This window comes from Coenobita brevimanus, chromosome 46 (assembly GCF_032717465.1).
Source record: "Coenobita brevimanus isolate Jiangsu-jjx chromosome 46, ASM3271746v2, whole genome shotgun sequence".
Classification (NCBI taxonomy): Eukaryota; Metazoa; Arthropoda; class Malacostraca; order Decapoda; family Coenobitidae; genus Coenobita; species Coenobita brevimanus.
In genome coordinates, this window is record NC_136999.1 from 13,931,368 (window position 1) to 13,953,626 (window position 22,259).

The following is a 22,259-nucleotide window of genomic DNA, read 5'->3' on the forward strand; positions in this document are numbered from 1 at the left end:
CTGTGCTGGTGTTGGTGGTTGTTGTGGTGGTTAGAGTAGCTATGATGATGATGGTGATGCTGGTTGTAGCTGTGGTGGTGCTGGTGACGGTAGTTGTGGTGGTTGTGGTGATGTTAGTTGTGGCAGTGGTGGTGATGTTAGTTGTGGCAGTGGTGGTGATGGTAGTTGTGGTGGTGGTGGTGGTGGTGATGGTAGTTGTGATGGTTAGGGTGATGGTAGCTGTGGTGGTGGTGGTGGCAACTGTGATGATGGTGACTGTGGTAGCTGTGGTGGTGGTAGCTGTGATGGTGGTGGTGGTGATGGAGGTTGCTGTTCAGAAACCGTTTTCATCTGGGAAGTGCATTGCGGCCCAATAAGGCCGCGAGACTCTCGTTGAAGCCTTGTAGAGTTGATCTGCCAATTTCCCTAACTTGCAGCATCCAGTGTATGAAACAAGTTGTGATACTGACACATAACCATTATAATATAGCGAGGAATTGACAGCCTATTTTTTTTTCATCTAACGGACCTTGGCCACTTCAACAACTTGAAAATTTAGTCGTGGTTTCACAACATTCAGTGATTTTGGTTATAAGGTACGAATGAGTCTCCTTGGCTACCGTGATCTCTTCATTTTAACTAGGCATAAAATTGCCATCTCTCGTTTTTGAAGGTTGAGTTCTTAAAAAAAAAAATAACACAACAATATACTCGTACTACTAGACACGAGGAAATTCTTTGGAAAGGATGTTGAGCCGTAGTATTGTCTTATTCACCCGCTGAAATTCAGCTGCAGATGGACGAAAGTCTCAGCCTAATTAAAAATCAGTGAGCTAAAGTCATGTCAACACTCCTGCCAGAACAAACCTGGCTATCGACCGGGCTGAAAGGAGGTCAGGTCTCTTCTTCAAGCAAAAATATATGCGGTTTACTGAATAGGCTGACTACACTAAGTCATTAACTGAGCTGAAAGGAGTTAGGTATCTGTGTCAGGTTGGAACAATCTCAATACAGTAAACTCACCCCACTCATCCTCTTCCATGAAGCGAAAAGATGCCCAGTTTGGTCTGGCTAGTATCTCCGACTTGGTGAATGCTTCCCTCACCAGGTTCTGATCGTGGAGGAATAATATCGTCTGTGTTCCCATTCTCCATCTGTGAAACCAGTGCATCATCATCATCACCGTTATTATTATTATTATTATTATTATTATTATTATTATTATTATTGTCATCATCATTATTAATATTTATAACTGACTACATCAGTGGTAAGATATACTGTTTTTGTCATTATTATTATTATTATTTCTTTCTTAAGAAGTAAATTGCTCGTATTCGCTCAATTTAAAACTTATGCTCATCATACTTGGCCATCAGTTCCCCAGCTGGCGGCTTCATATGACTCAGTATCATTCAGTTCCCAGTACTGGTTTCCCAGTTACATCAAAAAACCTATAAAACTAGTCTATTCGCGGATATTCAGAAACCGCTAAAGGTACAGACTTGAAGTTTTTGTAGGACATAACCAAGGTCAGGAAGCAGGTCTGAAATGACCTGACTCATTTGGGCCATTAGATTCTGAGATTTTCCAGGGCTCAATGGAGGGTAGCTTGGGCTTTGCCATTTTTACTGTGCGAGGATTTTGTTGCATTCACCTTCCCCCAACATCACACTCTTCTAGGGGGTGCCCTACTACACTAGCGCGTCTCTTCGAAGTGCTCACTATATGAATGGCATTGAAATCACCAGGCTCAGATATAGCTTGTCATTGATGAGTTTTTGAAATTGCTGATGGCAATTTCCGTTTTTTATTATTATTATTATTATTATTATTATTATTATTATCGTCTCGTTTATAAAGGTTCCAACATGCTTGCGTGAGTCAGCCATTGTCATTTAATGGCGGCTTTCTATCCTCCCCATTCTCTGGCAGCCTCCCTGTTCAGTCCTGTATCCCAAAGGTCACACTCTATGACCTCATCCCATATTATCTTTGCCTCTTGCACCCCAACCCCCGACTTTAACACTTCTCACTTACCGCACCCAACTATCATGAGCCAACCTCTCCGCATGCCCAAACCATCTCAATCTACCCCTCATCACAACACCAGTACACTTCATTTCCATTCTTCCTCTCAACTCGTCAATCGTAAACCTAGCCCCCCCCCCTCCCCCAGGCCTCACATTCAAGGACGCAATACACACCCATCTAATCATTGTCATTTCTGTACTTAGAAGCCTACCATAAGAATATCCTTTTCCTTTACTGCCTAGGTCTGATTACCATACAGCAATACACTTCTAAACATGCCGCATACAAAGATTACTAAGCACGGAGGAAGAGCCCTCTCGTAGTCGAAAGACGCAATAGCTCCCTGAACTTCCTCCAACCACTTAGTACCCCAGTAACAGAGATAGCTCCCGTCCCACTTCCAACACGTAACATGTCCCCTAGATAACAAAAGTCCTCCATACACTCAAGAGACTCACCAGGGAGACCAGCCCTTTCACATCTGACAATCACTACATGCTCTCCCCGACACACCACCCACACGAAATCAGAATTATCTCGTAGACTACCTTTAACAACACTACATCTCATAGGCACGCACTTATGACAAATACTGCACAAGATGAAGTTACTTCCTACGGCCTTGCGGCAAACCGCATATGGCCACTCTCCCTCTGCTTTGACAGTACCACCACCAGCTGTAGATATCATCACTTTGTTTTACCAGCATTTCCTTTCAAACCCTTGTGCCCCATTCCGTCTCTCTACTTTATAAATCTTTCCTCCTTCTGCCTTTAATTATCTGCAATCGACATCAAGTCATCAGCATACGTCTCCCATGGCAGTCCATTTCTGGAGTCATCATTAGCAGCAGCAGCAGCAGCATTCTCTCTCTCTCTCTCTCTCTCTCTGTGCAGGTGCCTCCGTACTGAGTGACAAACCAAATTGCTTTCTGTAATCCAGGAAACAATTTACTACGTTGGATGGTAACCATAATAACCACATAATGTCTAATGGTCTAGTGGGATAAGGCACTCCAGTCGGGTGCGGCCTGTAAATGTTTCCATCCGAGAGATGGTTGGGGTTTATTTCTCGCGTGACGTCACTCAGAGACGAGTGAGGTTGGTCACCCTTGCCTTAAATATCGAGACTTAGCAGCCTTGCCCGGGAACCCTGCACTCCTAATGGGGCAGAAAAGAACTGGATGGATTATTGTTATCATTATTATCACCTGTCTATCTTTCTGTAAACCTAGGCTTTTCCCTCTAAAGGGGGGTAACCGAGACAGGACGACACACTCACCAGATTACTCATCCACACACACACACACACACACACACACAGACACATTTACTCATATCTTAGCCTCTAAGGGGAGATAGGTCCACTTCTCACTGCACCAAGCCGTATGAGGGTCAACTTCTCAGTGCAATCCAGTAACATCTGTAGCAGGGCCCGACAGCAAAGTTGGCTTACCACTGCCACATCATGATGGACCCATCTCCTTCCCCGCACCTGACCCAATCAGCTGATCATACCAGGTGTGGGAGAACATCCCGTAAGTGTTGCATCACCATTTATGCATTCACAATTTCTCTCTAGTCATCCCTATCATGCACACCCACTCTTCCTTGCTCTACAGACATCCCTCTTGCAACTGATGCTCTCTTCACGCTGTCCATCCTTCCTATTCGTGATCCTCCTCTCATCCTTACACTTCTCACATCTGATCCAGTTTTCTTTTTCACCAATCGCTCTTCATCCATCCTCTCCATATGTCCAAACCACCGCAACACTCTCTCCTCAACTCGATCAGCCATCTCTTGCATAACTCCAGTTCTCCTTTGCACTTCGTCATTTCTCACACTATCCATGGGTCACTCCACACATACTCATCAGACACCTCATCTCCATTACATTCAATTTCTTCCTCCAAGCTACTCTCATAATCCACGGTTCAGCCCCATATAACACACTCAGTACCACTACTTCCTCATACAGACTTCTCATTACATCCATTCTAAGTGAATGACATCTAAACACTTTTTTCATTTCTCCCAGCACCTTTCCTAGTTATTCATTCTAAACTTCACCTCTACATCTATTCTTCCATCTACAGCAACATGTTACCCTAAATACTTAAAACAGTCTACCTACTGAAGCAAGTCATCATTCAATACTACATTCATCCTCCTACCATCTACCAACCTCATTCACTTCATTACTTTACTCTTATTCTCATTCACTCTCAATTTCCTCCTTTCACACACCCTTTCACACTCCTCTACCAGCTGTGGCAATCTCTCCTCCGAATCAGCCACCAATCCAGTATCATCTGCAAACAGCAGCTTTCCGTTCTCTACCATCAGCATTCACCAGACTCAAACCTCCACCTAATACTCTCGCACTCACTTCCCTTACAACACCATCCATATAACTGTTAAAAAGCCAAGGCGACATCACACATCCCTGCCACAGCATTTCCCACTCTTACACACGCTGTACTATTTACTGTACATAAAAACTTTTCACTCCTCTTAACAACCTACCACCTAGTCCATACAATCTCAAAACAGTCCATAAAGCCTCCCAATCACTTGTATCAAACGCTTTCTCTAAATCCATGAACTCCCAATAAACAACCTTATCATCCGCCATATACTTTTCGCAAATCTGTCTTACAGCAAACACCTGAATCACACATCTCCTCTCTCTCTCTCTCTCTCTCTCTCTCTCTCTCTCTCTCTCTCTCTCTCTCTCTCTCCTAAAACCACACTGTTCATCACCAGTAACTCCCTCGGTACCCTCTCTAACTCTCTTAATCAGCACTCATTTTACACCTTATCTACAACACTCAATCGACTTATACCCCTATAACTAGTACAGTCATACTTATCACCCTTGCCTTAATACAGTAGAACGGAACCACACACCCACTTGCCCAGTCAATCGGCACCATACAGCTCACAAAACACACATTCAGCAGTCTTACTAACCACTCAACAATAGTCGCTCCGCCAACTGTCAAACATTAAGCAGCGCACCCATCGATACCTTCAGCTTTCCCTGCTTTCATCTCCTTTACTACCTCCTGCACTTCCTCCATCGTGATCAAAGAATCATTCGACTCCCCCAACACATATATTCCTTGCTCTCTTCCATCTATCACAATCTTACCCGCCGCTCCCATTTCTCCTTTACATTTAACAATCTTTCAAAATACTCTGCCCTTCTTTTCCTTGCTGCATCCATCTCAATTAACATCCTTCCATCCTCTGCATTTACTCGCTCTTCCCTCCCAGAATCTCATTTCCACATCCTTTTCACCTCCTTCCAAAACACTTTCCTGTAATATGTTAAAAATTCTCAGTCAACTGCCAACCTCAACTCTCATGTGCTGCCACAATAGTATCATGCACAGCTCTTCTTGCTCTATTCCACATTTCCTTATGCCTCTCATATGACACTTCATCCTTCCTCTGCAACCACTCTTCATATGCACATCTCTTCTCAGCCACAGCCATACTTACTTCCTCGCACCACCATTCACTACCGTTTCTGACACCACTACCCACTCATCTCACACCACACACGTCTTCCACATACTTAACCACAGTACTCATAAACAACTGCCATGCCTCCTATACACCGCCATTTTCCCGATCTTTCACTGCGTTCCACCCATCTTTCAGCTTCTCCTGATACCCTCTCATTCTCTCTCTTTTGTCCAACTCACTCACTTTCAAAACCTCTCTGTCACACCCAACTCTCCTAGCTCTCATCCACCTCAAACCTATTCTCACCTTTACCTCCACCAGGTGGTGGTCCTACATACTTCCACCCTCCCCTCTGAAAATTCTCACATCCAACAATCTTCCGGTTACATTCCTGGACAGAACCACATAGTCTATCAATGCTCTATTAACAACATTTCCACCCTTCCGTCTCACCCATGCATATGTACTTATAAATATCTTTCTTCTCGAACAAGGTATTTCCAATCACCATCTCTCGCTCAGCACACATTATTATCATTCTTTCCCCATTATCATTTCATCCAGACACACCTTGCATACCAACGACACCTTCAACTGCTACAATTCCGACTCTAGCAGTCAGATCTCCCAATATTACCACATTCACATTTGCTCCAAAACTCTGCAAACACTCATCAACATCACTCCAGAATGACTCCCTCTCTTCTTCGTTCCTTTCACGTCCAGATCCATATGCACCCACAGATACCCACAGCTCATGTTCAAATTTCGTTTTCACCCACATTAGTCTCGATGACACCTCCTTCCATTCAGTCACACACTGCTGTACTTCCGGGCTCAGTAACAAGCCACTTCTTCTCTCGCTCTTCCTCTCTTAACTCCTGACATCCATACAGTCACACTTCTAGACTTAGGTTCATCTTTCAGTTTCATCTTTATTTCAGTCAAGGCTAGCACATCCAGCTTTCTTCTCACAACCATTCTCCAAGTCTCCTCCCTTTTAGCTTCAATCGTACTACATCCACAGACCCAATGTTCAGGGTTCGAGGATAATTCATTCCCCCCTCCCTTTCGATGTCCTGTCTCACTGCAAGAACTTAAAATACAGAGGGGGTCCCTAGTCCTCTCACCCCGTCCCTTTAATCACCTTTTACAACACGAAGGGAATACGGTGGCAGAATCCTTCCTAACACAACCTGGTGGTAGCACCACCCTATAGCGCGGCCAGATTGTGTCTCCCGCCCCCCGCCACAGGGGGGATAGAAAAAGATGCAGCAAATTATTCCAACAACAACAGCAACAGAATTTTCTTGCTATTACCATTACGTTATCACTGTCATCATCATCATCATCATCATCATCATCATCATCATCATCAGTCATTCATCAGTGATCATTATCATCATCAGTCGTTCATCGTTGATCATCATCTTCACAACTCTCGTCTTCGACATGCACCGCAAGACCAGGAATTAAAAATGCAAAAAAGTAATCTATGGAACCATCAGCTGGGTTATATATCTTCACTCTGTAAAGTCAGCACCAAAATTTACTTGACAAATTTACTTTATAAAGTCTGTGGAGAGAGAAGCAGAAGAGACAGAACTTTGGTGCCCACTGCACATCCAAGGTTGCTCAAGGGTGGTACAGTTGCTTTCCGATCTGTGTGTACCTTGAGTCTGGTGGACGTATAGCTGGTGTTATGTCCTTTCATATGTTTGCACCCTGTCTGTCCATACGAATGACGTATACAGACTCTATTGCACATAAACACAGCCATACGACCAAGGCCGTGCACACGTGGAGGGTTTAACTCTCCTCCCCATTTGGAAAGAGTTAAAAATTCGAATGAAAAAAATGGTAGAAATGCAACTCATTAAATTAAATCCTGTTAAGAATGTTACGAGATAGAACAATAATAGTAAAAAGACTCAACCTCTCTGAAGTGCCCTAAATTCCAAGGTGCTCCAACCATTGATATCCACATTGCTTTCTCTTGCAAGGTTCTGTAGAGTTCAGTAGGTAAATTACCCTCAATGAGTGCCCTTTCAGTACTTTAGTCAGCTACAGTACCTAAATTTAACGTATTGCGTTACTTAGTTTGGTGGGTAATTAAGGCTCTCCGATCGGATTGAGATTGTGCAGGTTTACATCCGAGGGATAGTTGGGGTTTACTGATCACGTAATACCACTCAGGGAAGAATGAGGTTGGTTACCCTCAACTTAAATGTCAGTACCAACTTGCCTAGCCCCTGGCTCCTACGCTCCTCATGGGGCAACACAGGATTAGATGATGAATGAATGAATGAATGAATAAAATAAAGTTAATAAACTGTTACGATTTTTTTTTCAACCCCCTTCCTCTTTCAAAACTCCAGCGCACGGCCCTGCAGATGACCCTTCCACTGTCGCATGCGTCGCTTTCACTACAGACACCCCTCATGGTCCTGGAGAGGAATTCCGTCATGTGGTGGCACCGATATGATCGGGAGATGATGTTGCCTGATTATGCAAACATTCCTCAACTTCCTTCGTGTCCTCCTTATCCCTCAAAAGGACGATTGTGAACTTCGAAATGAAGGCAACTTCAGCCGACAGTCCACTGGGCTCACATTTCAGATATAACTGGGGCTACAGCTAATACTACTGCTGCTATATCCTATCCTAATTCGAAGTTGACCAGGAAACGGCAGTGTTTTTTCTGGCTTTCACTCTCCCTCCGAGAAGAGGGAAAGGTTTAGTGAGCTCTGGGCCACGAATTGTCTATTTATTAATCTATATATCCATTGGCTGACGGCCCACACATCTAAAGGTGTTTGTTGTTCCTACTCAGGAGCGACCCAAGCCAAGTTTGTGTACACTGGTAAACAAGATTGTCTAAGGAAGTGTGAATTGAATAAGCCATATACCTACGCTTGTACTGCCAGAAAAATAAAACTGTCTGGAGACAGCAAGAATATAACAAATTCAAGCTTACACTCACAGGTAAATGTGACTGGTTAGAGGTAGCAAAAATACATCAAACCCACACTTATACGATAAATCCTCCTCCAGGACACCGAATGTGTCAAGCCGTCTCTGTACAATCTTTACTCCTGCGCAGGGAATGACTTTGTGAAAAGATCTTATTCACCTCTGTATGGAGTACTACTTTCGTGAGGAGGGGGGAGGGGAGTTCACTACATACAGCCTTTCTAAACAGGGAGATGTCAAAGGTTTTTCTTCTCCCGAACTCTCCTCTTAGCAACTCCATTCTCTCTCTCTCTCTCTCTCTCTCTCTCTCTCTCTCTCTCTCTCTCTCTCTCTCTCTACTGCATTTTTTTCCCACTACCATCGCCATTTCAATGGTCATAGTTCTTCCGGACTGTTAGTTGCATTTCTCCTCCATTACGGCGGGCGCGTTACACCCGTCTGGGAATGCACCCTCACTGCATTTCTCTCCATCTGACTAATGGAAGAGTTAACCGATACTCTTATTCAGTCATATATGAAACAAGTCAGCTCTGGGACTGTCTTCCCCAGTCTGTATTTCCCTCTTCTTATGAGCTTCAGTGTCTTAAAAGCAATGTGTTCAGGCATCTCAAAGTGACTATTCGATGTTGGTGTTTTTTTTCCCTTCCTGAAAATAAACAGTTGCAGACTTATAGCCTTTACTTTTCTCTTCGTTGCATTACTTAAAAAATACAGGTAAACAAACTTGTCTGGAGGTTGGAAGACCTTGCTTATACACCCAGGTATAGAATATTGTCTGGAGGTAGTAAGAAAGTAACAGACCTACATTTATACTTACATGTAAATATCTCCATGCTTCTTTCTCAAATCGTCCACTTGCTCTTGAATGCTCTTAGTAGTAAGGGGGATATAGCCGACCAGAGGCAGACCCCACCTGCCTGATGGAGAGAAGCAGAAGAATACTTTTATATTTGTCGACGGGGCACTGGTCTTAGGCGCGTCCACACGCGTCCTCGAACATGTGTTGACAACACAGTTGGCAACATGTTTGGAAACATGTATGCAGCAGTATTTTGACAGATGAATGTAAATTTGTTTCGGTGCAGCTTCTAACCTACTGGCACCAGAGGTGATGGCATAAGTGTGTATACATTCGAGGGAGCTGAGACTTCACCATAATGTTGCCAACATGATCTGGTCGCTGCTGGTCGATTTGTAGCTTGTTCGGAATTGTGTTGTTTACATGTTACCAGCACTTGTTCAACCACACGTTTGGACGTGCCCTTAAACTCCTTCGATGCACACTCAGCTGAATAAAATAGTCCGGCGATAGCAAGAATATTCTTTTAGAACTCCCAGTTGAATACAATAAATTTGCATTCATTATATTACTAGACTTGTTCAGATCATGACAGGTTTAATGGTATAGATACTGACTCTTTCAACAAGGATATCCCAAGGAGCTTGTGATGGGTTGGGGGAACCTCAGTTTTGACCAACAGGCTACACATTACCGTCATATCTGACTAGCTAATGAGAATTATATATATATAAAGTTATTGAACGTGCTTTAGAAAATTTATCTTTGTTTACTGAGGAATGAAAATAGATCATTAAAAGCAAAACTTTTAATTTATTTTGCTATAGCCTTTGGGGCAGAATATTTCAAGCTTTCACCTACGCATATTAAACATAATTATCCATTTTTATATACTCCTTAGTTTCTGTTAGTATTGCACAAAACAATCAGTACTGATATAGTCCTTCCTGCTGGATCTAACGTTAAGTAAAACTTAAGTACGGTAACTGATTTTAATTTAATTGAGGGATAACCAAAACTTACATATGGTACAGTAAAACCAATTAATTGAGTTCCGTGTGGATTTTTATCTGCAGACTGGGTTAAACTAATACCAATATTGTCATCTTCAACAGCAACTTCATTCCTATTCTGACCAACAGTATGTACTTTTTATCAACTCTGAGCCAAACACTGGGGATGTGATCCTCTTACCCCCCACCAGATCGGGCCATCCCTGACTCTCACCTTTCTATTGTAAAAACAGTCCAGTTGCTTGAGAGACAAAAGGATAGGACTGTGTTCCACTTGAATGCCAAGATGTTCAACTTTTATACCAAGTAAGTCATCTTGTATGCCCGAGTGTGCATCATGTACGTCAAAACATTAAATCTGTATGCCAAACTGTCCAATACGTATGCCACAAGTTAAACTTATATACCATTATGATTATCATACTTGACAAAATGCTAAACTTGTTTGGCAACATGTAGTCATTATTACAAGCAATGTCTTGGCATTAATTGCATTTAATTGTGCAACTGTTCCACACATGACTTTCAGAAAATGTGGATTAGGCTAAATCCTTGCCTCAAATTTCATGGGTACTGGAAGCACAGAGCGCTGTAATGCTTTGCTAGAAGTGTGTTTGTATGTGTTTGAACAGGATAATTCAATCAGATTTTATCAGATTTTAACCAAACTGGGTGAAAATGTTGGGCATCAGCCAAGGAGAAAACGCAGTGCTTTTGAAACCGTGGATAAAACAATGTCAGTGAGCAAAGTCTGCTTAAACAGTTTTCATCCGAATTATACCAAACGTGATGGAAGGGATAAGAATGAGATAAAAACAGCGGGAGTCAGTTTTCAGAACTATCAGTCAAAGCTCGTCATGTCATAGGGCAAGATCAAATATCGTCCATGTGCGTCTGTGTATGAAATGAAAGTTTTGACATGATCTGGACCAAACTTGGTGGAAGCGTCGAGGGTCAGCCAGAGATTGACTTATTTACTGAGAAGAGTAGGTCAAAGGTCAAGGTCGCGTGGCAATGGCAATGGGAGCATTGACAAACTGAGGAGCTGCCAGTGATTACCGGGTAATTTAATTGGGAAATTGGTCAACTCTTAACTCGTACAGTAACATATTTTCTAAAATCCCTTCGATGATATTTAATGATGAAAATGTATAAATTCTTCAGTACCGTAATCACTGGTTATTATACCTCTTTTCTATACCGTATATGATTTATTGAGTAAAATGCTGCAAAACAGTTCCTAGAATGGATAAAACGACAATAGTCCGTTAGCATTCGTCACATAATATTAGAAATCTTGCTGCATGTTTAATTTGAAACACTTATCATATAGTTATCAGAGAGATTAATGTTTCCTCTGGCAAATGCTGAAGAGAAAGTATCGACTATTAGTAAAAAAGAAAATAAAAATCATGAAGTCGAATTCATGTGAAGACGAAACCGCCAACTGAAATAGCAAGTACCTATGTTATATAGATAGATAGATAGATAGATAGATACTATATATATATATATAGATAGATAGACAGATAGATATAGATAGATAGATGGATAATGAATGGAGGAAGGAAAAACAAAGGGAAAAAAAATATGTCTATATGCCTAAAGGCATCCTCCATTCATAAAATATTATTAACAACTGGATTTGAATTGAAGTGGATTAAATATTTGTGGGAAAGAACTCCCAGGAAGTGAATTCCAGAGAGTAGTAGTTCTGGGGATTAATGAATTTTGATAAACAGAGGTTCAGCATTGCGGGGGAGAGAGTGTGAATTCATGGGCTCTCCCAGCTGCCCGAGTATTTCGGGAGAAAATGTGAAGGGAAGGGACAATTGAAGCCAGTTCGTCAGAACACTTACGGTAAAAATATCTATAAAATAATGCTAAAGAAGCAACATCTCTACGTACTGATAATGGAGGAAGGTCTTGCGTGATGGCAGGATTATACTCGTATATTAATCTAATAGCTTTATTTTGAATTTTCTCCAACTGTCTCAATGCAACCGCTCCACATCCACTCCACAGTGGTGAACAGTATTCGATCTAAGAACGCACATGACTTTTGTATATTGTGGCCATCTGCTCGTCAGTGAAGAACTCACGAACTCTGTACATAAGTTCCCATTTTTTGGAAGCATTTTTAGCACAAGCTTTCCAGCTTAGGTTGGGGTTTAGAGTAACACATAGGATATCAATTGTAGTGGATATAGGAATAGTGACATCATTTAAAACTAAGTGAGAGTCTGAGGGATTCTTTCTGTTGGAGAAATTAATGCATTTAGTTTTCTGAGCATTAAATGAGACCAGATTTGTTTGTCCCCATTGATTAATTTTAGAAAGGTCCTGGTTCAGAGAAATTGCTGTGTTTATTTGGGAATTTATAATATCAAATTATGTAAAGGAGGTACTAAATGTGAAAGAACTATGAAGGGTCGAGTCATCAGCATAAGAGTGTATTGGGTTGTGAGTGACAGATAGGAGGTCATTTATATGAATGAGAAAGAGGATTGGCGTCAAAACTGATCCCTGAGGTACGCCAACATTTATGGAATGAAACTGAGAATAAATACCATCTACCATGACCCGTATGTTTCTATTATGTAGGTAAGAAGAAATTAGAGGAACCAGTGATGCAAGGCCATAGTGTGACATCTTAGACAATAAGGCCCGGTGCCATACTCTGTCAAATGCTTTTGATATATCTAGTGCTATTGTGTGTGTTTCACCATGTTGGTCTATTGTTTTGTTAATCTGATGGGTAAGAATGTAAATAATGTCTACAGTTGAACGTTCTTGTTTAAAGGTCAAGGTCTCAGGGCGAGGCCAAATGTTCGACACTACAGTGAACAGATTTCATTCGACTCTAACTAAAGTTAGTGCAAGGACTGAAGGGCAGCCAAGGGCGAAGAGATTTGGTTTTAAGAACACCTCGCTGAGAGGATATCGAGTCACTTCCTATCTTCAAAAATGATTCATAACTCGGGAACCGGTGGCCGGATTGGACTGAATGTTGTTTTATTCTTCAAGTTAGAGCATTCTAGCGATACTTTGCTCTAACAAAAATTCGCACTACATGGGCCGTGTTTGCTGTGTTATTGTAACAAACCAACCAACAAACAAACAGAAATCGGATCATTATATATAGAGATTATACTATACCATTATACTACACAATTTTAGGAGGATAAGGAGGGGGGAATGAGATGCGAGAGATTGATAAATGTCACTCCTTTCTTGTGTCATGCTGGTAATTTCAACGCCGACCCAAGGACGAATCCATCCCTTGCACTGAAGGCAAATACTAAATTTGAAACAAAAGGCCAGAAAAGAGTCATAACTCGGGAACCGGTGGCTCGATTGGCCTAGAAATTGTTTTATTCTTCAAATTAGAGCATTTTAACAGTACCTTGTTCCATCAAAAATTTGCGCTACATGCCCCGTTTTTGCTGTGTTACGGTAACAAGCCAACCAACCAACAAACATACAGAAATAGGATTATTATAATATAGATAAGGTCAAAGTACAAGGTCACAAAGCAAGATCAACTGAGTTCTGAGTTGATCTGAACCAAATGGTGGAGGGTTTAAGAGTCAGATGAAAACTACGTAAATGATTATGAGCACAAGAGGTCGAAGGCCAAAGTCACAGAGCAAAGCTCGGCTGTTAGACCAATTGTAGAACTTGTTGCTTCAGACTGTACAGTATGTGCACCTTGTATTTACGTGTTATCTAAAGATGATTTTATTTAGCTCAGGAAGGAATTGTAACTGAATGGGTTAGATAGCCTCCATTAATCCAAGATTAGAAGGAAAGCTTTAAATGAACAAATTACATGCAGCCTCTGTTAACCCCATTCCACCAAGAGGGCCTTGTATGTATGAAGAATAATACAATGGATTTCCGCTAACCTCACTTGACCTAACCTAACCTGAACTGAACTCACCCAACCTTACAGAACCAAACCTTACTAGCCTAATATAACTTCACCTAACCTGACCACACCCAACCTGATTTTACCTATCTTGACCTCTCCTAACTGAACTTCATCTAACTTGACCTAACCGAACCGAACTTCACCCAACCTAACCTAAACTAACCTTGCCATACCTAACCAAGTCTCCCGTCATCTAACCTAACTTTTAAAGTTACATATTTTGACCTAATTTAACCTCACCTAACATGACATAACCCAGCTCACCTAACTTCACCTAACTGACCTAATGTAATCTAACCTAACCTAACCTAACCTAAACTAACCTAACCTAAACTAACCTAACTTAACTTCACCCAGTCTAACCTAATATAACCTTACCTGAACTAATGTAATCGCAACGCTTAATCTAACCTACATAACCCGACCTGACTTTACCTCACCTAGCCTAACATTGCGTAACCCAGCCTAACACGTAAGACCTAACTTCAACTATCCTTACCCAACCCCAACCCACCTGATCTAACCTAATGTAACTTCACCTCATCTGATTTAGCTTCACCTGGTGGAAGTCCTGAAGGTTTCTTGAGGAAGGCGAGCCACAAGAGCAGCATCAGCGCACCCCACAGCAACAACTCCACCACCATCTTGATCCAGCACACTCACTGGAACTCTAAATCCTAAACTCAGCGACTCCGGTGCACACCAACGTCGCTGGTCACTGACTCTGTTCTTCAGTTTTCTCTGTCCACTTTATAATGGTCTGTACTTCCTCTCTATTTGTCTTGAATGCTGACCTGGAACAAAAGAGGAACACTAAAATATGGAGCCAGTTACGATTCAGTGATATACTATAGAAAGGGTGTTGAGTCGTGGTAATGTTTTTAATTTTTTTCCTATCACGGAGCCTGTAACAAAAAATAACACTAGAATACGTTATTATCAGAGGAAAGAGTTTTGGGAAGGATGTAAACCCATAATATTGTCTTATTCTTGCTGCTTTTAGAACCCTTATTTAGCTTAGCAAATACTTTTATGATCTGAGTTAAATACGGCCTTCATAAGCCCACTGTATTACTAGGGGCTCTCCTAGGAGGAGTTAAAATACCTAGTGGAATCATGGCCAAATTTAATGTACGCCAGAGGACTGACGGAGTTAAGGTGGACGATGTGTCGCATTTTAAATGGTTTCGGAGATTCCTTAACATTTCTCCATTAGCTATGTGTTCACCACATCACACCTCGATATCCTTTAATATTACTGATGCAAACCCTGTCGATATGAAAATGATATAAACAACGTGCTGGTGTACAAAATGTTAAATTGTAAGTTGCAAGATAAAATCGCCAAGGGAGGGGTGCTTCAAAGCCTAGTAGAACGCAGTAACCCACCACTGAACGACTCCAATGGCGACTTGGTACTCCACTGACCCCATCACTTAACTTATTGTCGCTGTGGATGGAGATAAGAACTGATAATACTGCACTGTGACATGCAACCCAGCATGATTCTCTCTCTCTCTCTCTCTCTCTCTCTCTCTCTCTCTCTCTCTCTCTCTCTCTCTCTCTCTCTCTCTCTCATATACAATTTCTTTCTTAAATCTTTGAGTTATTACTTATTGTTATTTTGTCTATTGGGGCTAGCAATTTTGTTTACAGTAATAATTATATACAATAATTATATACAGTTATTAACTGATCTGGATTCCATCGCACTCTGCTCTTTGTCCTGAGTATAAGAATACAGAGAAGCATTCGTGGATATCAGCAAGTTCATTATGTACTGGTATCTAAAACAGCTTTTCCAGTCGTTGCTTCATGCCAAGACGCTCAGTAACTATTCACACTTCTATTTCCGCTTCCACAGTCACCTTTTGCGGTGGCATTGTCGAAGGCACAAATCATTAAAAGAAATTGAAATGTTGGTGTGGGCTTGTTTTGCATTTACCATAATTGCCTCACCTTCATATATTAAAGGTTACAGAAAAGAACTTGCACAAAGAATTAATTACACATTGTATATATATATATATATATATATATATATATATATATATATATATATATATATCCATCCATCAACCAATCCTACATCGCCCCATAAGGAGCGTAGGAGCCTGGGACTAAGCAGTTGGTCCCGACATTTAAGATGAGAGTGACCAACCTCACTCATCCCTGAGTGGCATTACATGAGCAATCAACCCCAACCAACCCTTGGATATAAACCTTCACCGGCTCAATCGGATTGGATCGCAATAATTACCCACTAAACCACCAGGTACCAAAATTTTGTTATATGGTTACCACCCAGCGTGGTAAATTGTTTCCTGGTGCACAGGAAACCATTTGGCATGTCACTCAGTGTAGAGTCACCCACAGGCAGAAGGAAGAGGAAAGAATGAAGGAAAGACAGAAGAGGGAGAGTAAAGTCACCCGTGGGCAGAAGGACGAGGAAAGAATGAGGAAAGAAAGACAGAAGAGAATGGAAGGAAAGAAGGATGGAGAAGAAAGGGCAGACACACGAGAGCAGCACTACATAGAGTGAGTGGATGGTGAGAGCCCCCACCTACCACAAACATATATATATATATATATATATAGATAGATAGATAGATAGATATAGATAGATAGATAGATAAAGATATATATATATTATATATATATATATCTCTCTCTCTCTCTCTCTCTCTCTCTCTCTCTCTCTATAAATATATATGATGTATATATATAAACAATATATAATATATATAAACTAGATATATATATAGAGATATATATATATATATATATATCTATCTATATATATATATATATATATATATATATATATATATATATATATATATATATATATATATATACAGATAGATACATATATATAGAGATACATACATATATATATATATATATATATATATATATATATATATATATATATATATATATATATATATTAATAGAACTGTCTCCCTCTGTCTGTATTTCCTGCTTCCTATGATCTCCAGTCTTTCAAACGGTGTGTCCAAGCATCTCGAGATTATCGGATCTTCAATTTGGCTCTCTCTTGTATTTTGTTTTTTTCTTGGAAGGAAGAATAATTGCGGGCTCGCGGCCTTTGGTTCCTTCTTCCTCACATAAAAAAATAAAAAATATCTGACTTCCGTCGTAGTGGACGTGTTTAGCAGAGCAGGGCACCGCAAACGGAAAATCACTTTCGCAACGCAAATCCACAAACTAAACAAATTACCTTCCACAACCGCAGTTCCGCACACTTTTTTAAATATGGGGTTCCGCAAATGCAAACGCAAACACAAACCATTTCTATCCCTTTCAGTAGCACGGCATCAGTTTCATTTTATTCTGGATACCATTCGAGGATATTTTTCGTAATGAAAGGGTTAAAAATCATCTCTACAGTAGTTACTCATCCACTACAATTATATCTTTATTTATTCTGTCTAATAATAAATGACTTGAAGTTTGGAAATCGTCTGCAGTACTGAATGAGATATATAAAATTATCTTAATTAATAGCAAAACTTAAATATATACAGTAATCCCCCAAAATAGCGAGGGTTACGTTGAAAACCCCATCGTTAATTCTTGAAATCGCCATTTGACGCCTTCCTGAAAGTGACATTTACCGGTAATTGCGTAGCTAGTGAACCACTAATACTGTGATGCTGTCTATCTATCTATCTATCTATTGCCAGACGCCTGAATTCCGTAAGGGGTGGCCACAATCAAATCGCTTCCATGTCTCCTTGTCCCCCGCCATTTCACTGCCCTGCTTCCAGCACACCCCCGTCTCTCATATACCTCTTTATCCCATCCCTTCACCTCATCCTTGGCCTCCCCCTCTCTCTTCCCCCCTCCACCTCACTCACATACACTCTCCTGGTCAGTCGCTCACTCTCCATCCTCTCCACATGGCCAAACTACTTCACTGTGTGTGTAGATTCTCCACCTGACATAGTCAGAGTGGAGCGGGCCTAGGGTGGAAGGCCCGCCATAACTACTTCACTGTGTTTCTCCTAACGCTTCCTGTCACATCCACATGCACACCACAACGGTCCTTCACTTCCTAATTTGTCAGTCTGTCTTTCCGCGTGACTCGGCGTGCTTCATTCAACTCATTTCCACTGCTCTCACTCTTGACTTGCGTCCTTCCAGCAAGGTCCAAGCTTCACTTTCCTACATTAGAGTTGGTATCACAATACTGTCATGCAGTAATTTTTTCACTTCCATGCTCACTTCCTTGTTTCTTATCATTGCTTTCAAGGAAGCAGCAACCTTTCTTCCTTGCTGTATCAATTCAAGCACTTCACCCTCTAAACTTCCATCCTTACTTATGACAGTACCCAAGTACTTAAATGCACACACATTTTCCATTTCCTCCTCATCTAACCTCACTGAATATTCACTGACTTCATTTCTCTCGAAGAACATAACATTACTCTTCCCTATATTCACCTTCATATTCCGTTCCCTACACACTCACCCAAACCCATCCACCAAGCCTTGTAGCTCCCCATCGTCTTCACTTAAGAACACAGCATCATCTGCAAACAACAGTACAGGGAGTTTCTAAATACTACCCTCTCTCATTAGGACCGCTCCAACATCTACTGCCCTACCTTGTATCTCTTTTATAACCCCATCCATATACAGATTGAACAACCATGGGGACATGACTCATCCCTGTTTCAATCCAACCTTCAAATAGCAGAATTCACTCAGTTCACTATCCACACGCACTTCAGTCTTAGCCCCCTCATACATAATCTTCACAGCATTCAACAACTTCCCATCTACTCCATATATTCTTAATAATTTCCCCAATCCTTGTCTACCAACCCAGTCATATGCTTTATCCAAATCCATGAAAGCCGCATATAACGTCTTTCCCTTCTCTAGAAACGTTTCCACTAAGGATCTAGGAATGAATATCTGATCTACACAACCTCCTCCTTTCCTAAAACCTCCCTGTTCTTCTCCAACTAATTCCTCTGTTATTTCCTTAACTGTGTCAGTAAGTATCCTACCATATACTTTTCCTATTACACTAAAAAGACAAATGCCCCTGTGATTACCACACACTGACGTTCCGCGGCATTCTGAAATTCAAAGTTACTGCGAAGTTTTTTAAGAGAAATGGAATCAGATATTGATGATTAGCACCTGGAACAATAATCAGTTACTTTTACAAAATCTGCTAGTAAAACAATCACAATTTATGTAATTGTTATAGGTGAAGGTCTCACTGGTGGGGGGTCTTGCTGTTTAAAACAGTACAGGAATGACTACCTTACTGGCTGGCAATGTACCTGCAGAGTACTTATCAGCAATCTATTACAGAGAACGGAAAGCTAACCGTGATCTGGAATGGAGAAATAAAATTATAGTACAATCTGAAATATAACAATAAAGTCACAACACGATAACAGCAAGACTTGCCTGGTGTCAAAAATGTGAACAAACGCTGACGTAATCCCTTGTTTTGTTGATTTATCGTTTACAGTGATAAAATAATGGATCGCTGGTATAGTAGAGAATCCTTAGTCCATTAATACAAAATTGGTTCTGAAACCAAAAAATCAATAAACAATGCACAAATTCCTATGGTTTTCCGAGGGCAACTCGTCTGGCCTTCTGGCGGGAGACGGCTGAAGTAACTGCGTATCAGGAACAAAGAGACGGCGCCAAGGTAAAACAAAACTATCTATCTATCTATCTATTGCCAGACGCCATAATCCCGTACGGGGTGACCATTTGACTTTGAGTTATTTGTTTTAAGGGGAGGGGCACTAACCCTCCACCAACCCACTTGTTGACACGTAGGGAGCACGTATAGTTTGGTTATATGGTTACCACCCAGCGTTGTAAATAGTTTCCTGGCTTACAGGAAACCATTGGCTTGTCACTCAATGTAAAGCCACCTGTAAAGGAAAGAAAAGCAATAAGAAGTGACAGGAAAGATGGGAGAAAGAAACAAAACTACTTATATGATATAAATTGTTTTTTCTCACCTTAGAGCGGTGCAGATCACGGACCCAAGCACAGAGATTCACAGAAATAAACTGAGTCTCTTATTCAGTACCGTCTATCAAACAAAACAAATCACTCATCCACCAACAGACGTTGAACAAACCGTATTTACACTTCATAAACTACACTTAGCGACCAGACAATCGGCCAGATCACTCACCCAGACTCAGGACTATCACATTATTGTAATCAAACATGCAAAACACTAAAACAGAGCACTTAGCCGCGGTATTCTCAGAGCGGACCAGAAGGACGTCTTGCTGGTAGGGCGAGCAGAGCGAGAGGAGGAAGGTGTGTAATGGATGCAAGAACATAATTATAGAGGTTGACGGTGGTCAGAATGAACGTTCAAATGAAATGGAGGAATAGAAGAAGGGAAGGAGAGGAGGGACTAATTCATACAAGGAGGATGGAAAGGTTACAAGAGGAAGGAAAAAAAGACAGAATATAAGAGAAAAGTGGAAGAGCGATTAAGTAAATATGGATTGGAGCAGATGGGAGACATGGAAGGTGTGTGCAAGATATTCACAGAAGAAATCTGTGCAGCATATGAGGTGGTGTGTGGGGTGAAGTGAAAACAGAGGGTGCAAGGAACAGCATGATGGAATGAAGAGGTGAGACAGGCTGTGGCACAAAAGAAGAGCATATAGTTAGTGGATGAGAAACGGTGTGGAAGAAGTTGAGAGATGGAAGAGTTATATGTAGAGAGGAAGAGAGAGGTGAAGAGATTAGTAAGAGAGAGTAAGAAGAGAGTGGATGATGAATTTGGAAGGAATTTGAGTGTAAAGTGGAGGGAATGTAAGAAAATGTTCTGGAAAGAGGTAATGAGAGTTAGACAGGGTGTCAAAGAATTTAATCGGAGAGTGAAAGATAAAAGATAGTAGATTACTAATGGAGAAGGGAGAAAAAGTGAGCAGTTGGAGAGAACACTTTAAGGAATTGTTGAACTTAGAGAATGAAAGTAATGTGAGTATAAGAGGCTGGGGAATACCTGGGAGATGGAGGGATGTGAGAGGAGAGGAAGAAATCAGTAGGATGTAAGTTGTGAAAGTAATGAAGAAAGTCAAAATGAGGAAAGCCCAAGGAATTGATGAAATGTGTGGTGAAATGCTGAAGCATGGGGGAGAGATAATAGTAGAATGGATGTGGAAGATGTGCAGTTTGGCCTGGGAGGAAGGTAGAGTTCCGGAGGATTGGAAGTCAGGTATAACTATTCCCCTGCACAAAGGAAAAGAGGAATAAGAAATGTGTGGTAAACATAGGGGCATTTGCCTTCTTAGTGTAATGGGAAAGTATATGGTAGGATACTTATTGACAGAGTTAGAGAAATAGATGTGTTAGTTGGAGAAGAAATGGGGAGGATTTAGGAAGGGAGGAGGGTTGTGTAGATCAGATATTCATCCCTATCCTTAGTGGAAAAGTTTGTAGAGCAGGGAAAGAAGTTATATGCGGCCTTCATGGATTTGAAGAAGACACATGACGGGGTGGATAGACAAAGATTGTGGAAAGTATTAAGAATATATGGCGTAAATGGAAAGTCGTTGAATGCCGTGAAGAGTATGTATGGGGATGCAAAGGCTGAAGTGCGTGTGGATAGTGAACTGAGTGAATTTTTCTAATTGAAGGTTGGACTGAAACAGGGATGAGTCATGTCCCCACGGTTGTTCAATCTGTGTATAGATGGGGTTATAAAAGAGATACAAGGTAGGGCAGTAGATGTTGGAGCGGTCCTAATGAGAGGGAAATGTTTGGAAACTCCTGTACTGTTGTTTGCAGATGATACTGTGTTGTTAAGTGAAGACGATGGGGAGCTACAAGGCTTGGTGGATGGGTTTGGGTGAGTGTGTAGGGAACGGAATATAAAGGTGAATATAGGGAAGAGTAAAGTTATGGTCTTCAGAAAGAAATGAAGTCAGTGATTATACAGTGCGGTAAGATAAGGAAGAAATGGATAATGTGAGTGCGTTTAAGACGTATGGGTACTGTGATGAGTAAGGATGGAAGTT

General features: G+C 41.2%; 1 protein-coding gene across 1 annotated transcript in view; it reads right to left on the reverse strand.

Moving 5' to 3' along the window:
- Positions 1–14,994, reverse strand: part of LOC145398650 (cytochrome P450 2L1-like) — a 227,856-nt gene extending 212,862 nt beyond the window's left edge. Inside the window, exons 1-3 of the mRNA XM_080271457.1 lie at positions 14,768–14,994; positions 9,280–9,379; positions 1,003–1,133 (exon numbers count right to left, since the gene is read on the reverse strand). Coding sequence (XP_080127583.1) covers positions 1,003–1,133; positions 9,280–9,379; positions 14,768–14,852 — 316 coding nt within the window. The 5' untranslated portion in view covers positions 14,853–14,994. The remainder of the gene's footprint in view (positions 1–1,002; positions 1,134–9,279; positions 9,380–14,767) is intronic.
- Positions 14,995–22,259: the final 7,265 nt, after the last annotated feature.